Here is a 26,796-nt window from a genome sequence, read left to right as displayed (position 1 = left end):
GAAATTCTGGGCATGGGGAGTTAGTGAAAACACCCAGCAACCAGAGGTGAAGTGTTCTGGGATGAATAGTGAGGACAGTGACACTGGATTGCAGAATACATGGAAGGAAGAAAAGTGGAAGAAAACCAGAAAGTTTGGAAGGGGTAAGCTATGAAGAGATTTACAAGATGAACCAGGGATATATTTGATCCTAGAAGTGAGAAAGACAGACAGACAGAGAGGTGCTTTGGGAGGACCAATCCGAAGGCTGAGTGAAGTGACCGGAGTGGGAAGAGAGACCTGACGCAAGGAGGCCAACCAGAAGGCTATATACAAGCTGTCAGTCCACATGTGAGGTGATAAAGGCCTGAAACAAGGAGGTGACAGTGTCAGAGGAGATAAGGCATATATAAGAAATGTTATGGAACTTAGATACAACAGGATTTGACAACTAATTGGATGGGGGATTAGGGAACAAGGCATGGAGAATGACAACACCTAGGTTGTGAGCCTGGGTGACTGAGACAGCTGCACCCTTGCCACTAATAGGGAAGTGGGAAAGAAGAGATAATTAGAGGAGGGATATCAGAAAGAGTGAATAAGTAGGGAAGGATTGGAGGGAAAGACAATGAGTTCAGTTGTGGACAAGTTGAATTTAAAATATCTACAGGGAAAGCCAATAGGGAGCTGGAGATGTGAGACTGAAGGCCAGCACAGAAGTTACGGCTAAACAAGTAGATTTGAGAGTCATCTGCACAGAGATCATTAAAACCATGGAAACCAAAGAGATCACTAAATGAAATAGTATAGAGAAGAAAACAGGGCCCAGGACAGAGGCAGATAAAGGTTGCATAAAGATCCAACAAAAGGGGCAGCAAGGTGGCGCAGTAGATAAAGCACTGGTCTTGGATTCAGGAGGACCTGAGTTCAAATCCAGCCTCAGACACTTGACACTAGCTGTATGACCCTGGGCAAGTCACTCAACCCTCACTGCCCAGTAAAACAAAAACAAAAACAAAATGGAGAAGAGGGTGATTAACAGTGTCAAAGTCTCTCTATCAGATTACAAAGAGGTCAAGAAGGATGAAGATTGAAAAAAGATCATTAGATTTGGCAAGTAAAAACTCACTTCATAAGCTGTGCATACCCTTTGACCCAGCAATACCACTTTTGGGTCTTTTTTCCCCAAAGAGATCATAAAAAACAGAAAAGGACCCACATGTACAAATATATTTATAGCTACTCTTTTTGTGGTGGCAAGGAATTGGAAATTGAGGAGTTGCCCATCCACTGGGGAATGGCTGAACAAGTTGTGATATGTGAATGGAATGGAATACCATTGTGCTGTAAGAAACGATGAGCAGGAAGAGTTCAGAGAAACCTGGAAGGACTTGCATGAACTGATGATGAATGAGATGAGAAGAACCAGAAGAACATTATACACAATATCATCAACATTATGTGTTGATCAACTGTGATAGATTAGATTCTTCTCACCAATCCAAGGGTACAAGAAAGTTCCAAAGGACTCATGATAGAAAAGGCTCTCCAAATCCAGGAGGGGAAAAAAAAAGAACTGTGCAATACGGATGCTGATTGAACCATACTATTTCTTTTGTTTTGGGTGCTGTTATTTTTCTTTTTTAAGGTTTTTCCTTTTTTGCTCTGATTCTTCTATAACATGACTAATGCAGAAATATGTTTAATGTTATTTTATATATATAACCTATATCAGATTACCTGCCATCTAGGGGAGGGAGGGAAAAAAATTTGAAATTGGAAATCTTATATAAACAAATGTTGAAAACTATCTCTACATGTAAATGGAAAATAATAAAATACTTTTATCAGGAAAAATGTAAAATAAAAAATTCACTTCATAACTTGGAAATGGCTGTTTCAATTGAATGATGAAGTTAAAAGTAGGGATCAAGGAAAATAGAAGACAGGGCATAAGGACAAGTAAGTTTTTTTGTTGTTTTGTTTCTTAAAAAAATATGGCTCATAGAGCTGATGGGGACTTAAAGGTCATTTAGTCTAGTAACTTTTTGTTAGGACCTCAACATGATACTAATGGTTGTTCTATTACTATACAATGATTAAGTAAACTACATAATGACAAAAAATTACGAGCTCAGAATACTTTCAAATGAATATATTTAACTAACCAGAAAGCACCTATAGTTATTTGCTATATTAAGAGGTACAAGATATTACTTTCTCCACAGAACATGTGATTTCTTTTTTTATTATACTGAGTCACTTAATGAGAAAGACCTCTTACAATAATTCCACACTCTTAGGTTAGGAACCAGTGATATCCAGTTCATGATGTTTCATTTTCCAAGTGAAGAAACTGATGCTCAAAGAAAGAGGTTGAGATTTAAGTTTGATTTCACATTAAGTAGCAGAATCATCAATCAAACACAGAACTGGAGAGGCAATATGCCACTGTGGAAAGAACAATGGCTCTGAAGGTTTTAGAGGACTTGGGTAGAATAAAATTCTGGCTGACCCTTACCACCTGGGTGAAATTAGGCAAGCAACTTAATCTTTGTGGGTGCCAGTTTTCTCACCAGGAAAATGAGATGTTTGGATTAAATGGGCTCTGAGGGGCCCTCCAATTCTAGATTTCTGAACTTAAGTTTTGCAGCCATGTAAAAACTTTCTGGGTTTGAATGAAAGTGGATCAAATAATAAACAACAGCTACCAACTATTATGATCCCCACAACTTGGACTATGACAAAGGATAATGAATCAGTATAAATGACATTGGATCCTTACCTATTGTGATAGACAAAAGAATAGAAGCAAAACAGTGTCCAGAAAGTAGTAAAGGCCAAGACAAATTTAGATTTCCCAGCAATTTTACCTAGATTCTACCCATTTACCTTTGAAAAGACAAGGACAAAGAGAAGCAGTAACAAAGAGAAGCTGCAACACCTCTCCCCAAAGTAAAGATTTTTGTACTACAAACAAAACAAAACAACTAACTTTGTTATAGAGGCCCTTTGTTCTCAAGAGTTAAATGAGGTATGACATTATTCAAACATAAAAATAATTTATACAAATGAAAAAGTTTAGAAAAATTAAAAACACTGACAGATGATAAAACCCACTTCCTTTTCTTCAAAGAACACCTCTACTCATTAGTAACTTCAAGCATAAAGATGTTCATTTTCAAACCAAATCTAAAAGGAACAAATTCACAAGAGAATGGGAATTACGGTAGCAAGAAACCACCAAGATCAAATAGTCCTATGTTCTCATATTTATTTTAATAGCAATAATTTTTAAACAAAGCTTTATCCTCCCCTCTGATTACGTTAAAATTTTTTTTTTAACTTTTGTTTAAAGTTCTGAGATCCAAATTCTATCCCTCCATATTGTGGTAAGCAATCCAATACAGGTTATACACATGCAATCATGTAAACCATTTCCATAGTGTTTATTTTGTACAAGACTGGATGGAAAGAAAGAAGAAGGAAGGGAGAGGAGAGGAGAGGAGAGGGAGAAGATGCTTCGGTTTGTATTCAGACAATATCAGTTCTTTCTCTGGTGACAGCATACTTCATCATGAGTCCTTTGGGTCTATCTTGGATCATTGTATTACTGAGAATAGCAAAGTCACACTTCTTCACTCTACAATATTGCTGTTACTGTATACAAGGAGCTCCTGGTTCTGCTCATTTTACTCTGAATCAGTTCATCTAAGTCTTTCCAGATTTTGGAAATCATCCTGCTTGTCATTTCTTATGGCACAATAATATTCCATCATAATTATATGCCATGGGAGCAGCTAGGTGGCACAATGGATAAAGCATCAGCCCAGGATTCAGGAGGACCTGAGTTCAAATCCGGCCTCAGACACTTGACACTTACTAGTTTGTGTGACCCTGGGCAAGTCACTTAACTGTACTGCCCCGCCAAAAAACACAAAACAAAAACAAAAAAATAAAATAAAAAAAGAATTATATGCCACAACTTGTTCAGCCATTCCCCAATTGAGGAGCATACCCTCAATTTCCAATTCTTAGCTACCCTTTCAATTTAGAAATGAATAAACTTAAAGTTGCATCCTAGGTCACAGGGGAAACAAGTAAGACACCAAGGTTGGTTTAAACCTGGGGCCTCTATCGTCAAATCCAGTGAAGGCTCTTTTCACTTTCTCTTTCACTATCACTTCTCTATAAAAGTACAAATAGGCATCTACATGTGATGTAACAGAATTTGCAGTTGGAAGGACCTTAGTCCAATCCCTTCATTTTACAAATGAGAAAACTGGGGGCAGCTAGGTGGCGCAGTGGATAGAGCACCGGCCCTGGATTCAGAAGGACCTGAGTTCAAATCCGGCCTCAGACACTTAACACTAGCTGTGTGACCCTAGGCAAGTCACTTAATCCCAATTGCCTCACTTAAAAAAAAAAAATTAGAAAACTGAGGCCCAGAAAGACTAAGCAATTTGTCTAAGGTTATACAATAGCAAAAGTGTAAAAACAGAAACAAAAAAACAGAACTAATTTGAAAGATTCAGACTACCATTCCGCTGCAGCACTAGGCTATTTTGGCTGCTTACTTTTTACAAATAAAGAGTCTTAGCTCTGGGGTGCAAAAGAATTGGTTAATAAATTAGAGTATCTAGAGAGCACTTTAGCTAAGTTAACAAATGTGAATTTAATGAAATCTGTATTATCTTTTAAGATAGGGAGAAAATTTAGGGTAATCATTAATTGCCCAAATTTTTAAACTGTTAACATAATTGACACTTCCACAGTGTTTTTAAAGTTTACAAGATTATTTACATATGCTAGCTCACAATACTGTGAGGTAGGTACTACATAGCTTACTACACTCAACTTACTGACGGGGAAAGGCAGCTAAAAGAAGTTGTGACTTGCTCATGGCAGCACACTAATTTAATTTCCAAATTAAAGTTTCATTTGAGACCCTGAATATCCAGTAATGATAATGCCTTAAACCTTCTGTCCAATAAAAATTCCCCTTTCCTTTAAAAAAAAAATTTGGAAGGGGCAGAGTTTTCAGGGTATTAATTAGTCTAGAAAAGTTTCAAGGGTTGGAGTAAGGAAATGGCTTGTCTGAAACCTAGTTTATGCTAAAATACAGGGGATATCAATGACTATCTAACATATAAATTTAGATTTTAGGTCTCAGTCAAGTTGGTCAAAGAGGACCAATACTGTATATATAACATTGTATATGTGAAGGGCATCTGTTCTGACAGTTAATCCAAACTGATGGTGCAGTTTGGATTTTGTCCCGCTTATTATGCAATTACAAACCGCATATTTCAAGTATAAAATATGATGAAACCTTTGAAATCACCTTACCATCTTTTATATTGAGAATTATAAAAACTTTCCACCCCATGTATCATGATGAGAACTATAGGACTGAAAATAGGAACAATTCATGTGGCTTATGAGTTTATACAAATGGAATTGACGATATTTAAAATCTTCAAAAAATAATTTAAGTTTGATTTAAAGATAAATGCTACAAAACTCAGCTCATGTCTTAAACCTAAGCTTTTAGTATTGAATGCACTAAGTGACAAAACAACATTTCCTTAACATGCCCTGGTTTCAAGCATGATTTTTTTTGGTTTGCAGCAGCACATTGTTCCAAAAGTCTAATCTTTCTACCTAATTCTAAATCTATAGTCATAGGACTTCTAAACAGATGGGAGCAAAAAAAGAGGGGGAGGGGGGAAAGGGGATGTAATAGGTGTTAACTACTCTACTAATAACTCTTATGATAGAGGCACAGAAAGAAAAAAAATATATTACCTGTTTCTATTAAGACAGAGACTTCTGGAAGTGGCACTCACAAGGCTGCCAAGTGTGAACCATTGAAATGAAAAGTACACTCTCCAACAGCCAGGATTTTAAAAACAAACCTGAAGACTTGCATTTAAGTCAATTAGCAAGTATAAAAAATTCCTGAGTACTATCACAATGCTGTGAGATGACAATGTACAAAAGCTGCCACTCCTTTAGAAAGATCCAAGAAAACAGATGGAATTTAGGGACCTTAGGAATCATCTAATCCAACTCCACATTTTAAATATGAATGTAAACAGTCTCAAAATACCTCAGAAAATTCCTACATGATACTTAAGAAATAATATCTTAAATTACAAAATCCAGATCAAATGTTTTGGACAACTAGTTAGATCAACAATAGAAAAATAATTCAACTGCTTTAGTTACTTGTCATGGGAGAGATAAGAATAAAAAATGCATTGAGGGAGTGAGGGGTGGCTAAGAGCACTAAATTTTTATGTTCTCTAGTGCCAAACACAACATATTATACCTAGTAGATGATTCCTTCTTTAAGTCTCCTTTGCTGGATAACACCCGCTCCCATGTCCACCCTCCTAAATTTGGGAACAGGCCAAAGCAGCAATGCCCAAGGTCCTCTTTTTTTTCTGCAGCCTCTTTCCCAGTGATCTCATCAACTCTCTAGGGCTCAATTATGATCTCTATGCAGATGATGCAGATCTATATACTCAGCCCTAATAACATCTTTCCTCAGTTTCAATCCCATATCATCTGCTGCCTACTGGATATTTCCCATAAGATGTAACTCATCAAAAAGCAACATGTCCAAAACAGAACTGTCTTTTCTCCCTAAACATTGTTCTTCCAAACTTCTCTGTCAAAGACACCATCGTTCCTGTCATCCAGGTTGGCAACCCTGGAGTCATCTTCAACTCTTCATTCTGCCTTACTCCTCACATCTAATTAGTTGCCAGTCAATTCTACCTCTATAACATCTCTAGCATCTCTTTCTCAATTAACCTGGCCACCACTCTTGTTTAAACCCTCTTCACATCACCTGGACTATTACAAGAATCTCATTTGTCTCCTCACCTCCAGTCTCCACTTGCCATTGTTCACATTATTCCATTGTTCACATATTGGTCCAAGTGCTATTTGATAAGCACTGGTTTCATCATACTACATTCCTATTTATAAAGTTCCAGTGGGGTTTCCCTATTGCTTCTAGGATACAACACAAACTCCTATTTGTAACCTTTCAAAATCTGCTTTCATTCTATCTGTCTAATGAGTATATTATAAATGACTCCTGTTCATGCTCTCTTACCTTCCAGTCAAACTGGGTTCCTCGATGTTCCACATACATAAATGTTGGGATTAGAGATATAGAGCAGAGGCTACCTAGTCCAACCCCCTCATTTTACAGGTGAGAAATGTGAGATCTCAGAAGGCTAAATGTCTTGCTAAAGGTCACAGTAACTGTGAGGGGGAAGATTTGAACCCTGGGCTTCTGATTTCAGAGCCAGAACTCTTTCCAGTCTGAGCCTTCACCCCATCTCCTATTTCAGTGCCTTCAAAAAGGTCGTTCCCCCCTCCCACCACCTCCCCCATGCCTGGAATGCACTTCCTTTTATGTTCCACCTCTGAAAAATCCCTAGCTCTCTTCAAAGCTCAAGTGCTGGCTCCTATAAGAGAAGTTTCCTGACAACCCTAACTCCCAAAATTAATGTGTCTACTATATCTATATTGCATATTTGCTTATGTGTGCTTGATATTTCCTTTGATAGGATATAAACACCTTGAGGGAAGGAGTGATTTCGATTTTGTATTTTATCTATTGTGGCTAGTCCAGAGTAGGTGCTTTCACACTTACTGATTGTCCAACATTACTCAAGTTAAATTAGGAGATCCAGGAATCAAACCCAGGTCTTCTGCTTTGAAGTCCAATGTTCCCTGACTAATTACACTGACCCTTCAAAGTGAATGTAAGATTGTAGAGGCCTTTCTGTTGTATTATCATATAGCTATCTAACTTCCAAAGATCAACAGACTTACTGTATAGTTGATGCCAAGAGCTGAAAACTTTTACACATATACAACTTAACTCAAAACAAATAGGTCAAACTAACAGTGTCTAGTAATTTTAAGGCTGAATTCTGAAAATTCACTGTCTCCAGGGACTATCTTAACCTCGTGGACATCAGACATTACTGCACAGATGCACTAATCACCACACTTAAGGAAAGAATTTAAAAGATAAAGAAAAAGTGAATTTAACATCTCCTCTAACATAAACCCAGCCTTAATAAATCTTAGTTTCAGTTTCTCTAAATACTTTACAAAATATTTGGCTTTCTCCCTATAGGAGACAAAGTCACTTCCACCCCTAAGGATGGCAAATGTTTTTTCCTTCACTAGGCTAGTGTAGATAACTTTAAGAACTAGAGAATATAGGCCTTCAAGAAAAAACTTTTCAGAAATGGAAAAAAATAGCCATACATGCCAATTTAGACTAAAGTTGTGAAACTTCTTGAAAAATTCTGAAATGTGACATAATGTTCTTAATATTCAAAAGCTAGGTAACAAAAACTTTTTAACAGGAAATCCCCCTCCTGCTTTATTCTACACTTCCCCAGAGAAATCACAATCCACTTAGTATCAGCCTGAAGTAAGCTCAAAATGAAATGTTCAAAGGGGGGGAGGTATAATTTACCTTAAACTGTGGTATAAATTCAGTGAAATGGTTAAATGGAGGCAATTAGCGTTGGCATTTACAGGATCATTGAATTAAAACCTGGAAGAGGCCTTTTATAAAACCCTTATTTTAATGCTGAGTTAATCTACTCAAGTGATTTGTCCAAAATCATAGATGAGTAGCAGAGTGAGAGTGTGTGTGTGTGGGGGGGGGGGGGGTCAGAAAAAAAAGCAACTGAGAAACGACTTTAATAACCTTAGACATGGGATGCAGAATATAATTCATTCCACGAGCATTTTTATTTACCTATTACGTGCAAGACCACTTGAATGAGTTTTAAGAAAATCCGTATCATCTCTTCTCCAAGATGACACGGAAGAGAAAACAATTTGAGCAAACGAGTCAATAGAAATGTGACCTAGAAAAAAATCTGCCTTCCAAATGGGTGACTTTAATTTACCCAAAGTTACCAGAAAAAGGGGACCAAAAAAACCCCCAAAAACAAACAAAAAAAACCCAGCCAAGCTTCAAACGCAATTAAGCTTATGCCCCAAGGCGAGGGGATGCCGCGGGCGGTGCTCCCACCGCTACCCGAGGAGGACCAGAACCAAGCTTCAAACCAGCGCAGGCCGGCCCCGGAGGCTGCAGGCGCGTGTCTCGGGGAGCGGAAGTTGTCCTCTCTAAGCATCCACTCTCCAAGACTTTGAATGGATGCGGCCCAGCCCAGCTCCCGCCAGCGAGATCAACAGGCAAGCTCCCCGAACCCCGCGCCTTCAGGTCGGCCTGGGCGAGTGTGAGCGTGTGTGGACACGGACACACACACACAAGCTCACACTCGCACCACGCGCGCGCGCGCCCTTCCCCCACGACCTCTCCCCGTCGCGCCGGCCCAGCCGAGGATCACACCCTCGCTGGCCCACACCCTGCTCTCCCTTTCCCGGACTCGGCCTCGGTTGGCCCGGGCAGGCCCAACCCTCTGTCCTCCGGAGAGGTGCCCGGCTGAGGGGGGATTAGGAGGGGGGATTCCCGGGCTTGAGAGAATCGCTCCAGCCCGGGGTGGCCGCAAGGATCCGGCCACGAGGTTCCTCGATCCCCCCCCGCCCGGCAGGCCTTGCCCCCACAGCAGCTCCGAAAGGCCTGGGGAGGAGGGCAAGAAGGAAACTCGTGCCGGGCCCTCCGGCCTCCCAGGCTGGGGCTGGGCCTGGCGTTAGCGCCGCCGCCCGACAGGGTCCATGGAGAGGAAAGCCTTCCCCGGGCCTCCGGCCAGAGATCCGAAAGAAAATACCGGCGATCCCCGGCCCGGCCTGGCCCAGCCGAGGCCTCGCCTCCGCCCGTCCCGACATCAACAAAGCCCCGCGCTCCCTCCCGCCTCGGGACGGCCTCGCTTACCCATCGGTCCCCGCACGTTTCTTGCCGGAGGGATAATCCTCCCCTAGGTCCAACCGGTGCCGCTTGGACATGGTCGCGCTGACACGGCGGCGATGGAGGAAAGAATTTAAAAAGGCGAGAGAGTGAACCAGCTGAGGGGCTGCCGGCGGCAACGGGGGACAAGGGCGATCCTTCGCTAGGGGGGCCCCCCCCCACCTACAACAGCCTCCGCCGTGCGGCCAGGACCAGAAGGTAAAATGGCGGCGGCGGCAAGGACCGGGCCTGCGCGCGCGCCTCCGTCGCGTGCGTGCGTGCCTTGGTGCGCGCGCGCGCCGCGCCGCTCCTCGCCGTTTCTCTCTCGCTCATTCGTCCATAAGCCCGCCGTACAACCCCTCCCGCCTTTTGCTAGGAAGAAGCGAGGAGGGGGAGGGGCGAGAAATCGCCCGCCCTCCGGGCTTGTCGTGATGGTGCACGTAACGCGAGGAGACTGCCGGGAAGATTACCTCGGCGTCACCTACCCCCTCTGCCTCTGTGAAGGAAAATCTTGGAGAAGTGGGGCGGGGGGGAGCCCCACGTGTTCTGGAAAGTTGGGATGAATGAAAGGATCGGGCTGACCGGGCACAAAAAAGGTGGAGGCTCCTTCCCAGGCTCACGTGCCACATTGTTGCCAGCCGGGGCGGGGGAAAGGACCTTCCCTCGGTGCCTGAATTTCCCCCATTAGAGATTGAACCATCACGGAACCTCCGACTTGGAAAGGACCTTGAACGCCGTCTAGTCAATAACAAGCAGTTATTAGCGGCCGTCTGTGTAACGGGCAATGGAGCAGCTCCTCCCTAAACAAAAAGCAGCCATCTGGTCACTATGAGACTTCTAGTGAGGGGGAGCTCATTACCTCCAGGGGCAACCCATTTCCATTTTTAGTAAAAGGATATGAACAAAGGGCAGCTAGGTGGTGAAGTGAATAGAGCCCAGGCCCTGGATTCAGGAGGACATGAGTTCAAATCCAGCATCAAACACAACATTTACTAGCTGTGTGACCCTGGACAAGTTACTTAACCCCAATTGCCTCACCGGAAAAAAAAAAAAAGATATGAACAAACTTCCCAAAAGGAAAAAGTGCGATTACAAGTGCTCCAATCGCTATTCATAAATGAGAGTCAACTTCACACCCAGAAAATGTTTAAAGTTGACAAAAGGTAGAAATAGTTAATGTTGAAGATATGGTGGAAAAATGGGCATACTAATACATAGTGGGTAGCCTATGAATGGGGCCAACCATTCTGGAGAGGAATTTTGAGAGTGTCCAAATGCTTTGACCCACAGATCCCAGGGTTAATAGCTAAGAAATGTTACCAAGGGGTCAAAGATAGAAGGTCTCCCTATATGCAAAAAATGTTTGTGTCTGCATTTATAACTACAGAAAACAAAATTAGAAGCAAAGTAGGTGTCTGCTGGTTGGGAAATAAATGGTGGTTCCTGAATACAGTGGAATCTTGCTTGGCTGTAAGAAACAGTTGATATGAAGAATACAGAGAAACAAACAAACAAAAAAGAATACAGAAACATTGGAAGCTTTTAAATAAACTGATGGAGAAAGAAGTATGCAGAACCAAGAAAATAATATGCACAAATTGAAATAGCTAGGTGGTCTAGAGGACAGAGAATCAGGAAAACCTAAATACTTGATACTTATTAGCTGTGTGACCCTAGGCAAGTCACTTAACCTCTCTCAGCCCAACTTTTCTCAACTATAAAATGGAGATAATAACAATAAACATCCCACATAGTTGTGAGGACCAAATGAGGTAACAAATGTAATTTTTTTGCAAAAACTTTGAATTTATATTTTGTATATAGCTTTTATTATTATCGTAGCAATATAAATGGAAAGAACAATAGAAAAAAAATTGAAAACGAATGCCATGTAAGTATAATGACCAAGCTTGACTCCCAAAGAGGAGATAAGAAAATGCACTTCCCTTCATTGGTAGACCATAGGTATCAAATATTAATTATTTGATCAATTAAGCCTTTGTTAAGTGCTTAATATGTTCAAAGCACTGTGGTCAGTGCCAGGAATGCAAAGAAAAACCAAAAAAACAGTCCTTATCTCAAGGAGATTGTGTCGAGATAATGGAATGTGATAGATGAGATTTAGCCGATACTCAGGAGCCCACCTGGAAATTAATTTAAACTGATTGAATTGGATAAAGCGACTGACTTGACTGGATTAATGGCTGACTTCTAGTTAACTAGATTCTAAGCACATCTGGCTGGTGCTTAAGAGTACTTAAGAAAGCATGGTTCTCAGAAGCTAACAATTTTGAATTTTGACTACCTTCTGGCCCAGTCAGCCAATCAGCTTGAAGAACCTCCCATTGTTGGGAGGGGACAAGAAGGAGGAAGCAGAGGCTGTGAAGGAAGCTGGCTCTCTTTTGGTTCCTGACCTCGCCATAGTGGAGATGAGACTTCAGAGGACTTCACAAGGGAGTTGAGGAAAGATAGGATTGCCAGGTTGTAGGAATTCTGTTCTCAATCTTTCTCTTTCTTTTACTATCTTTCGATAAACCCTTAAAAAACTTAAACTCGTTTATCAGTGATTTTAGTCCAGTTTCCCCAAAAACTGGGGGGACAGATTAGAATCTACATTTAGAAATTTAAATTACACAAGATTATATTCCAAATACGTTCCATATACTATCAGACACATTTAATGTGTTAGTTTTGGAGAACTGGTTTTTTTTTTTCCTCTCTCTCTCTTTTTACCTTTATAACAAAAGATGACTCTGAGTAGGAGAGGAGAGAGGGATATATTTAGAAATGAAGGTGATGTAAAAAAAGATAATTTGTAAAAAGTAAATCTCATTTTAAAGGGGCAGAGTTGTTGGAGTGCAGCTTTGGATCAGGAAATAAGGTGTAAAATCAGAAATCATTCCTAAAACTTAAAAGCACAGTACAAACAAAGCCATTATGAACTTTAAAAGAAAAAAAGAGAAAACTTAGGACAGTAAACCAGTTTTATTCCTCAAGATTGTTTTTGAACAAAAGTTTAGAAGAAAGACTATGATAACCCCAATGTGTCCCATCAGATTGGTCCCAGATTTGAACTATTCTCTGCTCTGAAGAACATCAAAATAAAGTGGAAAAGAGCACTTTCATGTTGCTCATCCATAAGAATTGTATGAGAGACTCTGTAAAATGCTTTACAGAAATCTAAATTATATAAGTATTTTCCTGATCTGTCAGTCTAGTAATCCTGTTTAAAAAGGAAATGAAGTTAGTCTGGCATGACCTGCTCTTGAGGAAGCCATGCTGGTTGTTCTCTTTTCTTCAATTCTATCTCAAATGAATTACCAGGTATATCTACTTCTATTCTTCCTACATTATAGTTCCTATCTATGTTATCTAGCATGGTAGATATACACTGAATGTTTGCTCCCACTCTTTTTACTCTAAAATGTTTTAGAAAGTATATTACTAGTGTGATACTGAGTACCCTCACCTGAAGGTCAAGTATGTTACATCTCATCCCTCCCCTAGAGTTGTACAATACCCTTAAAGGGTGGAGGGTATTTAGACTCTTGGCTAATGGCTCCATCCCCAACCAGTGGTATTTCTGAAAGTGTAGGGGATGGTCCCCTACATCCCAGTCTCATTTAGCTACATATCAGTCAGATTTGCCTTTGTAAGGGGATATTTACTTCAAAAGTATAATAGCAAATATATAAGCATACCCTTCAACAGGTGAAAAATAATTCCCCAACCCTCTTTTCACCACCTCATATTCTGGGCTGGGGAAGGGAATTAGAGTCATAATTTGGCTCACTCAGTTCCTATAAAGCACAATCCAGTTCCAAGTCTGGCCAGTTTAAAAGATGTATTTTTTCTGGTTACATGGCCAGTAAAGGGGGCTACATCCATTCACATAGTAGGAAAATACAGGGTGCAGGGTGCTTCTATGTTAGGTGATCTGCGTATGACTAGGGCAAGCCCCTTATACTAGCAATCTGGGGGACCAAAGCAAGCTTCATAAAATGTACCCTCAAATTAGCTTTAAAAAAAAAGTTTTCTTTATAATTTATTGAAATGTGATATGTAGGTTTTTTGTTTGTTTGATCTTGGTTTTCAGGAAATCCAATGACTCTTAAGTTATCTCAATTTGTCTTCGAGGGCAGTTGTTCTTAATACTGGAATATGTGTATGCATTCTTATATATGCATACATACATATGTATATATACACATCTGTGTGTATATTTATTCTCACTTCATTCTTTTTTTCAGGAATTACTTAGGTAAGGATTTGTGTGTGCGTGTAGGAATTCTTTATTTAGAATTTTTAGTTTCCCAAATTACATGTAAAAACACATTTTGACATCAATTTTTTAAAACGTCATGTTCCAAATTCTCCTCCTCCCTCCCTCCCCACTCTCCCCCCCGAAGAACTCAAGCAATTCAATACAAGTTATACATGAGTAGTCATGCAAAACATTTCCACATTAGCCAGGTTGTGAAAGAAAACAGACAAAAACAAAACTTCAGATTAAGGAACTATCAAAAAAAATTATGCTTCAATCTGTTTTCAGATACCATCAGTTCTTTCTCTGTAAATGGATTGTATTTTTCATGAGTCCATAGTTGTCTTGGATCATTGCATTACTGAAAATAACCAAATCATTTACAGCAGATCATCTTACAATATTGTTGTTATTTTGTATGCAGTATATTTCATGTAGGTCTTTCCAGGTTTTTCTGATAGCATCCTGCTCATCATTTTTTTAATAGTAAAATACATTTGTATAGTACTTTAAAGAGAGATTTCCTTATGATAAACCCATGAGGGTGATTATTGTAACAACAATAATAGATAACATTTATGTAGTACCTTATACCTGACAAAGAATTTTTTTCACAGTAGCCCAGCAAGGTAAGTACCATATGTTTTATCATCATCATCAATCCTCATCAATCAATCCTCATCTTCATCCAATCATATTCAGTCATCAATCAATCAATCATCACCATCTTACATTGCTCTTGCCTCTACTTCAAAATTATTTTCATAGTTACTATTGCCAACTTGTTTCCCTCCATCGCATTCCCTCCCCATGATATTTACTCCATTTTCTATCCTCTTTCACCCTATCCCTCCTCAAAAATGCCCTGCTGACTAACCCCTCCCCCAATCCATCCTCCCTTGTTTCACCCCTCCCCCCCCTTATCTCCCTCCCCTCCCACTTTCCTGCAGGGCTAGATAGATTACCCAATTGAGTGTATATGCTATTCCCTAAGTTAATTTTGATGAGAGTAAGGCTCACTTACTCCCCCAAACCTCCCCTATCTTCCCCTCCTCCATAAGCTTCCTCTTGCTTCTTTTATGTGAGATACTTTACCTGATTCCACCTCTCCCTTTCCCTTTCTCCCAGTGCTTTCCTCTCTCATCTCTTTATTTCATTTTTTTAAAGATATCCAAATTAGCTTTTTAAAACAAATTCTGTTAGGAGATGGAGAAAAACTCCAGGACAAAAGACTCTGTGATGGTAGACATCCTAGAACACTGAAAACTCCACCTTGGAGGCTGCAGGGTTGGGGATGAGGGTGGGAGTGAAGAGCAGCAGGATGCAGCTAAGGGAGTATAAGTGCTATCAGTTCCTTCTAAATTCATGGTTTGATCATTCTTGTTTCTGGCTCTCCTGGAAGCAAAAACTGGATAACTTGTCAGGTATGCTGCACAGGGGATTCCTGTTCATGTATGCTTTTAGACTAGATCACTTCTGAGGTCTCTGCCAAGTCTGAGATTCTATGATTTCTTTAACATGTTTTCTTTTGTTTCTATCAATTACTAGAGCCAGATGAAAAGTGGAAACAGTACTAAGGAAAACAAAGTTAGGAAGAGCATGGCACCCAGTAGTTCAAGAATTCATGGAGGGGGCAGCTAGGTGGTGCAGTGGATAAAGCATCCACCTTGGATTCAGGAGGACCTGAATTCAAATCCGACCTCACACACTTGACACTTACTAGCTGTGTGACTCTGGGCAAGTCACTTATAACCCCCATTGCCCTGCAAAAAAAAAAAAAAAAAGAATTAATGGAAGAGGTTCAAATTGGAGGTAACACAATTTTGAGAAAACTGAGGGATTGATGCTCAAGATATCTGACAGAGGGGAAAATACCAAATTGGGGGGGGGGAGGGAAGGGAGGGGGAGAGATTATTACCAAAAATAGGCAACTAAGAAAAGCATTAATAACTGCTGACCTAGATGCCTACTTTTCTACCTCTACAAAATCTTCCTGAACATAATCTGCACACACCTCAAGGGTATCCTTGAAGAAGTTATGAGAAGTAAACAGGCAGACCATGTTTTTACAATTGCACAATCAATCGAAAGGTCCTACTTTCAGTCAAGATCCTACTGGGTTTATTGTTTCTTGACTGTTTAAAAAAAAAAAAAAAAGCATGATTCGGTGAAATAAAATGTTCTCTTGAAGGCTTTCCTCCAATAGGGTCTATATCCCCTATATCTGTCAAAATCACATAGGATTCCTTGAAAAATGTAACCAAAGAGATAACCCTGTTTCTAAACCCTCTGATTATTAATATGCAGCAAGACATAAAATAAGGAGACATATACTTAGTAAATGTGTTTGCCCCTCTCATGGCATATACCCAATGTATAATCCAAATAGTGGATGGATTCCTCATGGATGATTAAGCCCCTTATATTCTCTTTTTTGTGAATGATACTGTAGGCAGCTAAGTGGCCCAGTGGATAGAGCACTGGCCCTGAAGTTGGGAGGACCTGAGTTCAAATCTCACCTCAGATACTTACTAGCTGTGTGACCCTGGGGAAGTCACTTAACCCCAATTGTCTTAAAACATCCCAGGCCATCTCCAGGGCTCCTGATACATGTCTTGCCACTGAACTCAGATGACTCTGGAGGAGAGAGCAAGGTTGGTGGCCTTGCACAAACAACAATATAGAACAACACTGTACTGATAAGCATCAAGCCCCAGCACTTTGCTGAGCCTCATATGTAAGGTCTGTAATCCAGAGAATTCAGCCTCACTCTCTACACAGGAAAGACCAAGTGGCTGGGGAATGCTTATTATCCAGACTCTGGTATACAGTTGTATGGGTAACCATAAAGCTATATTATCAGTACATATGTCTTAGATAGACATTATATGGCTGGAGGATGAACTGGGCCCAGAACTAAATGAAAAGAGGTGAGTATGCTTGATCACATTTAGGAAACTGCTTTTAATGACCCCCCCACTCCACCCCCAAGCTCTTCAATACAAATGCATCTTTTGTTGTTGTTGTTTTTTGGTGGGGTTTTTTTGGTGAGGCAGTTGGGGTTAAGTGACTTGCCCAGGGTCACACAGCTAGTAAGTGTTAAATGTCTGAGGCCGGATTTGAACTCAGGTACTCCTGACTCCAGGGCTGGTGCTCTATCCACTGCGCCATCTAGCTGCCCCGCAAATGCATCTTTTAAAAACAGTACTGTTCTTCCTCTGTTGCTTTATGACTGCATTTCATGGAATTTCAAAGTTGCCAAGGAATTAAAGTGGAGACTTCCCCAAAGGACAATAGAGAAGTGCATGGTGAATAGGTACAACTCATTATCAAGGAAAACCCAGTGAAAAAGTTCAAGAGAAACAGCACTGATGTGTGACTGGAAAGGAAGATGAACAGATCATGTAGTAAGAGGCAGAGATAACAACCCATGCACAGCCCACAGGTACTTATGGCATCCACAAAATGTCAAGAAATATACAGGATGATGGCCAGGATACTCTGCGGAATCCCTGTGGAGGCTTTATAAAAGGACATGAACAAGAGCATCAGAGGAAGAGAAGGCATAGCCAGGTTGTCTTCTATTTTGTTGGAAAGAATAATCATGCTGATGAGATTAAGTGTTGCAGTAGCTGTTTTATTTTCCCCTGCCATACCTGTGTAATACATAACATTTTGGTATTTCGGGAAATACATGATTTTGTCAGTATGGGTCTTCACTCTCACTTATACAGATCCCAAAGCTTTCATGACTTCTCATCCCAAGCAATTCTTGTCTCTCTCTTTTTCAGGAATACCCAACCTGCTGGAGGCTTTCCTCTGGCTTTTTAAAATCTCTTGGATATAGTCATGTAATAGGTGGCCTATTCCTCTATTGCCCCTCTAGTTTATTATATTGCTCTCACAACTTCTTCCAGACACATCTTATACTTAAATTTATAGCTGGATAGTAGAAGTTATCTAGTATAAGCCCTCATTTTAGAGATGAAGAAACTGAGGTCCAGAGAGTTGAAATAATAATAATAATAAAGATAACGTTTATATAACACTTACTAAGAGCCAGGCACCTATGCTAAGTGCTTTATAGTTATTTTATTTGATTTTTTCACAACAACCCTGGCAGGTAGATGCTATTACTATCCCCATTTTATAGATGAAGAAACTAAGGCAAATAAGTGGCAACTAGTATCTGGGGCTGGATTTGAACTCAGGTCTTCCTGACTCCAGGTGCTCTTTCCTTGCCCAGTGGCACACCAGTAGTAAGTAGCTGAGCTGGCATTTGAACCCACATAGTCTGACTCCAAGTCCAATATCCTTTCTACTATGCCATAATAATGTATATTATGCTAGTAGGTAAAATGCTGAAGCCTAGTTGTGCCTACTCTAGGTCTTTCCCTTGTTTTATAATCTAATTTCATATTTGGATTAAGCATGTGCACCATGGGGAATCAGCAAAGTACAGCACAAAAGAAAAAAAAAAAGGGCTCTTCATTTGGAGTCAGAGGACCTGAATTTAAATCTTGGATCTGCCACTAACCACCTATATGATTTTGGACAAGTCATTCAACCTTTATGGGCCTCAGTTTCCTCAAATATAAATGAATGGGTTGGATTAGATGCCCCCTGAGGCATCATCCAGTTCTTACCTGGATGGTAAGATTTTACCTGTCAGGTACATTAAGTGCTAGGGATCAAAAACAAAAAGCTTAACAGTCCCTGCCTGCCCTCAAGGAATTTATATTCTGATAAGGGAATATGTCACATGTAGGAGACTGATGACCAAGGAAGTGTGCTTTGGTCAGGTGATGATGAGTGGTAGCCTTTTTTTTTTTTTTTCTGTTCTCTAGCTAAAGGAATTTGGAATGGTGTCTGGAGTTGGGTCTATCTTATTTTCTATATTAGTTATAGCATGTGTTCCATATCTACCTATTGATGAAGTACAACTTCTTGTTGTTGTTGCTTAGTTGTTTCAGTAGTGTCCAACTCTTCATGACCCTTTTTGGGGTTTTCTTGGCAAAGGTACTGGAGTGGTTTACCATTTCCTCCTACAGCTCATTTTACAGATGAGGAACTGAGGCTAACAGGGTTAAATGACTTGCCTGAGGAGCTAGTAAATATCTCATGCCAGATTTGAACTCAAGAAGATGGGTCTTCCTGACTCCAGGCCTGGCACTCTATCCACTTCACCATCCAGCTGCTCACAAGACTACAACTTAAGTCTTGATTTTTTTTTTTGGTGAGGCAGTTGGGGTTAAGTGACTTACCTAGGGTCACACAACTAGTAAGTGTTAAGTGTCTGAAGCCGGATTTGAACTCAGGTCCCACTGCACCACCTAGCTGCCCCAAGTCTTGATTTTTTTAAAATATATTTCCATATTAGTAATGTTGTGAAAGAAGAATCAGAACAAAAGGGAAGAAAACACAAGAAACAAAAAACCCCAACAAACAAATAAAATGAAAATAGTATGCTTTGATCTGCATTCAGACTCCATGGTTCTTTTGGGGGGGGGGCGGGGGTCTCCATTGTTCTTTTTCTGGATGTGGAAAGCATTTTCTATCATGAGTCTTTTGGAATTGTCTTGGATCATTGTATTGCTGAGAAGAGCTAAGTCTATAACAGTTGATCATCACACAATGCTGCTGTTACTGTGTACAATATTCTTTTGGTTCTGCACACTTCACTCAGCATCAGTTCATTTAAGTCTTTCCAGGTTTTTCTGAAATCTGCCTGCTCATCATTTCTTATAGATAGCTCAATAGTATTCCATTACATTCATATACTACAACTTATTCAGCCATCCCTCAATTGATGGGCATCCCCTCAATTTCCAATTCTATGCCACCACAAAAAGAGCTGCTATAAATATTTTTGTGCATGTGGGTCCTTTGGGTCAAAAGGTATGCAGTTTTTTAGCCCTTAGAGCATAGTTCCAAATTGACCTTCAGAATGGATCTGTTCACAACTCCACCAACATTAGTTGTTCCAATCATTAGCGTTCCAATTTTCCCACATCTTCTCCAACATTTATCATTTTCCTTTTTTGTCATATTAGCCAATCTTATAGGTATGAGATGGTACCTCAGAGTTGTTTAATTTGCATTTCTCTAATCAATAGTGATTTAGAATATTTTTTCATACAACTAAAGATAGCTTTCATTTCTTCATCTGGAAAGTACCTATTCATATCCTTTGACCATTTCTCAATTGGGGAATGGCTTGTATTCTTATAAATTTGATTAAATTCTCTATGTATTTGAGAAATAAAGCCTTTATCAGAAACACTGTAAAATTTGTTTCCCAGTCTTCTGCTTTCCTATTAATCTTGGTTGCATTGGTTTTGTTTGTGCAAAAATTAAGTCTTGATTAATACAAATAATGAATCTAATGAAGTGGTTTCATTATTCCAATTCACAATGCATATTTCCATTGGGCTGAAACCAATTTCTATTTATATAATTATTGCTTAGAATAGTATAAATTCAAATAAATGTGACCACTTTATAGGATTTAGTATTTGTACAAATTGGAACCCAGTTGTAAACTGATGGGCTGTCTATCCAGCTGTATGATATGGATAATCTATATTTTCCAACTACCTTTTTCCCCAGTGTATTCTTTCCCCTATGTATTTCACTTAGTAGGTTTGTCCCCAGTGTACTAGGGTTTGATTTAGTTAAAGTCATTTGTAATTTGTTTCAACTTCTTTCCATTTTTTTAAAGCTTTCATGATTCTGGTGAATCACTCATGAGCATGTTGCCCTGTCTTTCTCTCTCTCTCTCTCTCTCTCTCTCTCTCTCTCTCTCTCTCTCTCTCTCTCTCTCTCTCTCTCTCTCTCTCTCTCTCTTCTTTACCTCATTTGATTACCAGTACTCAGGGGATTCTTGAATAAAGTTTTCTATTTGGGGCCTTTGAGCTAAGAGAAGTTAGGAAATTCTTCAAAATATCCTTGGACCATTCATGTCATGAGAATTTGATGTAGGTGCAAACCTTTTAAAACTATAAACCTGAAAAGAGTTGCATATTCTTAGAAGGGGACAAGGTGTTGAAAAGAATCTAGTCACACTCTCTCTGCCCACTCCCATGATGAACTGAATTGGAGGAACTTGAGAAATTGATGAGAGAGCTGCTCTGGATCTATAGGAGGTATGTGAAGTCCAGAGCCTGGACTTGATGCTAGAATAAAAAAGTGTCTAAAACTGTCTTGAAGAGTGGGGGTCAGGAAATTGTATCCAAGTTTTCAAAAAATGAGGGAAAGATAAAGTCTACAAACTATATGATAGTGACTTAGAGCTGTCAACCATTGGTGTAGTGCCAGACTCTGCCTTCGACCCTCTTTTCTTTTCTCTATTCTCTTTCTGGGTGATCTAATCAGTTCCCATGGGCTCAATTATGATCTCTACATAGATCTATATACCCAGTCCTACTCTCTCTTATGAGCATCAATGATTTATCAGCAGGCATATATTATTTAAAGAACAAGCTTTCCCCCAAAGAAGAGCTTTGGAAAGACACCTCTCTTGCCCCTCCTTTGCAGAGATGGGAGTATTCACAGGTATGGAATATGTCATAGAATTTCAGATTTTCTGGATGTATTGGTTTGTTTTGTTGGGTTTTTTCTCTTCTCCTTTTTCTTTTTTCTATTAAAAATTCTTTGTTATAGGGCTTGGCTATCTGGGAGAGAGAAGAAAGAGATGCAGAGGCAAATCTGGGCACTGTAAAAACAAAAGTTATCAATAAAAATATTTTTATAAAGTCATAGATGGTTTGTTAAATTTGTATATATCACAAAAGTGAAGATATTTTTATATTAAGATAAATAAAACATCTTGAAAATTGTTAGAATAAGTAGAAGATAAAATAAAATTTAATAGAGAGGAAATATAAAGTTTTTTTCTTGGTGTTAAAAAAACCAACTATATAAGCATGTATAGTGGGACATGTAGCTAAAAAAAGTCTTCAAAGGGTTCTAGTGCATGGAAAGCTTAATATACAATGTGGCAGCCAAGAAAGCTGATGTTATTTTATATAGTATTATTGATAAAAAAATATGTTGTTCAAAATGAAAGAGATCATTAGTCTCACTGCTCTGCCATGGTCAGACCATATCTTTAGTACTATGTACAATTTGGGGTGCTGCATATTAGAAAGTACATTCATGAGGTTATGACCAAGAAGATAAAAGGACTAAAACCTACAACATATCAATAGAAGGAACTTGGAGAAGAGACTTACTGGAAATACCAAATCTTTCTCCAAACATTTGTAAGTTTTTCATCATTTGAAAGAAGAATTAGCTTTGTTCTGCTTGGTTCTAGAGTAGAGTACTAGGTCTGGTGGGTAGAAATTACAAAGAGGCAGATGTTGACTTGACATAAGGAAAAACCAATTAGAGCTATCCCCAAAATAAAGTAGGTTGTTCCAAGAATCACTGAGTTCCAAATGCTGGAGGTCTCCTAGTGGAGTAACACTTGCTGAGGATTTTGGACAGTATTCATGATTTCTAGTGATGTGTATAAATGACTTATGAAATTCCCTTCAGCTCTAAGTCTGATTCCAAGAGGTAGAGGAATAAAGCACAAAACTCAGAAGACTTGGATTCCAGTTCTGGCTCAGCTGGGTGACCCTGGGTAAGTCATTTTATATCATGAGGCCTCAATTTCCTCATCTGCAAAATTAAGGAATTACACTGTCTTTAAGGTCCCCTTTACCTCTGATATTCTGTAATTCTATGAGAGCAGAACTTCACTTCAGGGCTTTGTTTTTATGTGTACATTGAGAGAGGTTTAGATGGATCCAGAGGCATACCCTGTTAGTCAAATTGTCAGGGTTGGCAGTCACAGATGAGACTGACTTCAGTCTAGAGACTCATGTCTGAAGTGTGTTATAAGTTGCCTCTGAGCCCAACAGCAGCTGTGGCAGGGGAAGGGCAGGTTGGAGAGAGACAAGAGGGAGATAGAGTATCTTCACACTACCACTACCATTAGGTTGATGTCAATGCCAGGCAAAACTCTAGAATGGGTTATTGGACAGATGGTTTATGAGGAAAGGGAAGTGGTTATCACTAGAAATTGTCATTTTAAACTCTACTTTTATGGACTATGTGTTCATTAAGAAAAGCCATGGCAAACCACATTTTCTTTTTTTTGAGATATTCACTAGAATGATATTCTCAAGTGCTCAAGCAGATCTGTGATCTCATCAATTTGTGTAATCCCTACAACAATGCAGATTGCAGCCCATTTGTGCCTGCCCGTATTGTATGCCTCTTATCCATATATTCCCATGAGTTTTCCAAAGGGGATTGACCTAATGTGTCTGAGGTCTTCCTTATATTATCTTGATATTGTAAAGATACCATGAAGCATTTGGGCTCTTACCTTTTTCCTTTGAATGATACTTGTGTGTAGCAAAAAACAACTGCTGCTGCTGCTGGGCCCAAGGATCTCTCCTCTAAGGTTTCCTTCCCAGTTCTAGGTCCATGTGGACCAAGTTCAGGTCTGGGGTCATCCTGGCCTCTAATATAAGAGGTTATGCTCCTGCTTGCACTTGCTTGTTCTTTCTACTCTCACCCCAGAGTCCTGGAAAGAATGACTTAAAGTGTAGATTTGGCTCATATCTAGGTTCCCCTCAAAAAAGAACACTACAATCCAGCCACAGTAGCCTACTTGCTGTTCTTCACACGTCACTCCACTTCCCTTCTTTCTGCTTTCATATTGACTTTCCCCCATACATAGAATGCTCTACCTACTCACCTCTACCTTTTAATTTTCCTGGCTTCCTTCCAGATTCAGTTCAAATCTGAGCTTCTAAAGAAGACTTTTCCTAGGACCCCTAGCTGTTAGTGTGTTCACATGTGATTACCTTTCATCTTACTCTGTTTATATCTTTTATGTGCCTAGTTCTTTCCCTGTTTCTATTCCTCATTAGAATGTAGCCTCCTTGAGGGCAGAGACTGATTTTATCTTTCTTTGTAAACCCAGTGCTTAGCATAGTGCTTGGCACATAGTAAGCATTTAATAAATGCACTTTCACCAATCTAAGTAGAAAGTAGTCAATGTAAAATCAAAATCAGGTATAGGACAGTTATTTATTTTCTCTACGCACAACATAAATGCTAATTTAAAACCACACATTGACACAAAAGATTTACACACCATTTGAGTATACAATCTGTAGCACTGCTAAATTAGCATTCCTTATTTCACCTCAAGTCTTCATTATCCAGATAGTTCTTTCCACATTCATAGCTTCTGATGAGCCAGCACAGGATTTGGGTACTTCCTCATGTTGGTGGTCATCCTCTTTCATATTGAAACCTCCTTCTGCCAGTCAGCTCTGACTAGAAAAATCCCAGAAACTCCAACCTCTTGAACTCACAACATTGCTTCCAAGGCCGGTAATGGTCATATCAGGCTAACCATTGAATCAGCTATTTTCAGGTAAGAAACATAAGAGACAGAAGGCAGCCAAGGATCAGGATCAGCTCACCTAGCTGAGCCCCTGCTATTATTGCCATCTGTCTGCAGCTGCCATATTGCCAGCATAGGGGAAAGGGCACCATGCCTCCCCCTCCTCCTCCTCATGAAAAGTCTGGCAATGGAGAACTACTTCCCAATTAATTGTATGCTACACGTACATCTTATGAAATTATTATAATCACTGGTAGTAGCCTACCACCCATTACCTATTTTTCATTATTAATAACTTGTTCAGGGCAGCTAGGTAGCACAGTGGATAAAGCACCAGCCCTGCATTCAGGAGGACCTGAATTCAAATCTGGCCTCAGACACTTGACACTTACTAGTTGTGTGACCCTGGACAATTCACTTAACCCTCAATGGCCAGCAAAAAAAAAAAAAAACTTCTTCAAAAAGTTCAAGATGGAGCTGTTTCTATTACATAACATCTCTTTTCTCATTATTATTTGTCCTAACTTTATTTTAATTTCGATCTTTTCTGTAACTGGTGAGTGGTCTGACTGTACTTAGCTGATATAGGAATGACTAAACTGGTAGATCAAATTAATTCTACAGGTATGTTATATATGGATTTCAGCAAGGTATTTAATAAAATTTCCCAAGTTATTTTTGTAGACAAAACAGATTAATGTAGATGATATGGCAGCTAGGTGGCACAGTGGATAGAACATTGAACCTGAACTTAAGAAGTCTCATCTTCATGAGTTCAAATCTGGCCTCAGACACTTACTAGCTTTGTGACCCTGGGCAAGTCACTTAGCTCTGCTTGCCTCAGTTTCCTCATCTGTAAAATGAACTGGAGAAGGAAATGGCAAATCACTCCAGTATCTTTTCAAGGAAAATCCCCAATGGGGTCATGAAAAGTTGTATGAAATGTCTGAACAACAAAAATAGGAGAACAGTGTGGTAGATTTGGAACTAATTGACTGATTGGACCTAAAAAATCCATACTGATGGACTGACATAAAATTTGATGTGTGGCTTTAGTATAACATGATTGAGTTCTGTTCTTTTCAACGTCTTTATCAAGGACCTATCTAAAAACATCTGTTAGAGATGATAGCTAAGAGTCGTTATCAATCAGTTTGGTTTTGGTTTTGGTTTTAAGTGCAACAAACAAATTCTAGTCATTCTTCTCCGCCCCCTTGGGGCAATGAGGGTTAAGTGACTTGTCCAGGGTCACACAGCTAATGTGTCAAGTGTCTGAGGCCAGATTTGAATTCAGGTCCTCCTGAATCCAGGCCTGGTGCTTTATCCACTGTGCCACCTAGCTGCCCCTTTCTCAATTTAGTTTTATTTTGAGGTCAACAAGGAGTACTAATATCACACAGAGATGTCAACCAAATAAACTAGAGGGTAAAGAGCAGATGGTATCACAAATCAAAGCCAGGTTATCCCAAGGATCATTTGACAACAAGCCATGAAATGGGGCCTCAGATTTCAGGTCTCTAAACAGTGCAGAAGTAAATACAATGAGATTAGTCTTTGAAGTTAGGGCTATTAGTCTGAGGGGACTACAAATTCACTAACTGTCAGCAGTCAGGTAAGCCTAAGAGTAACTCATGCCTTCAATAATGTGAAGCTACTAAAGTCTTCTACTGATGTCACTGAGTTCTTCTCCGCCAGACCTACTCCCTGCCAAGCATTACTGTCCGTTATTCCATGCCAGGCATTCCTCTTAGCTGCTCTTTGCTAGGCACTGCTCTCAGCTTTAGCTGATCATTTGTCAACTCCAATTTTATTCAGTCACCTAATATCTTATACAATATTCACTAATGATGTTATGATTATAGCTATTTTAACAACTGTTTTAGCTACCTCTACCACCTAGTTGAAGATCCTTCAATTAGTAAGCATTTCCCTGGAAGAGGAAAGACCACAATTCTCTGTTGGTTCTATCAGTCTGCCTCACAGCTTTCTTCTGTGCCTCAGCTAAGATGCTATCTACAAAGCTACCTGCAGTCCTCCTCCATTGGGGGGTGGGGGAGGGTGGAGTGGGGGAAAGGGCTATTCTTAGTAAACCTCTCATAGGCAGAGATCACTATAGCTCTCCTCAGCCAGAATTTTTAGCCACTGGTTTTAAAGCTCTGTTCTCTTCAACCAGGCTTCTCACCTAAGCTTCTGGGGGTAAGTTATGAATCTCCCTTCTCTTCAACCAGGCTGCATAGAAAATTA

General features: G+C 39.8%; 1 protein-coding gene across 1 annotated transcript in view; it reads right to left on the bottom strand.

Moving 5' to 3' along the window:
• DHX15 (DEAH-box helicase 15) overlaps positions 1–10,139 on the bottom strand; it is a 71,364-nt gene extending 61,225 nt beyond the window's left edge. The window contains exon 1 of the mRNA XM_043970085.1: positions 9,866–10,139. Coding sequence (XP_043826020.1) covers positions 9,866–9,936 — 71 coding nt within the window. The 5' untranslated portion in view covers positions 9,937–10,139. The remainder of the gene's footprint in view (positions 1–9,865) is intronic.
• Positions 10,140–26,796: the final 16,657 nt, after the last annotated feature.

Source organism: Dromiciops gliroides, chromosome 6 (assembly GCF_019393635.1).
Source record: "Dromiciops gliroides isolate mDroGli1 chromosome 6, mDroGli1.pri, whole genome shotgun sequence".
In the NCBI taxonomy this organism is placed as follows: Eukaryota; Metazoa; Chordata; class Mammalia; order Microbiotheria; family Microbiotheriidae; genus Dromiciops; species Dromiciops gliroides.
This window is presented reverse-complemented; position numbering and strand designations above follow the sequence as displayed.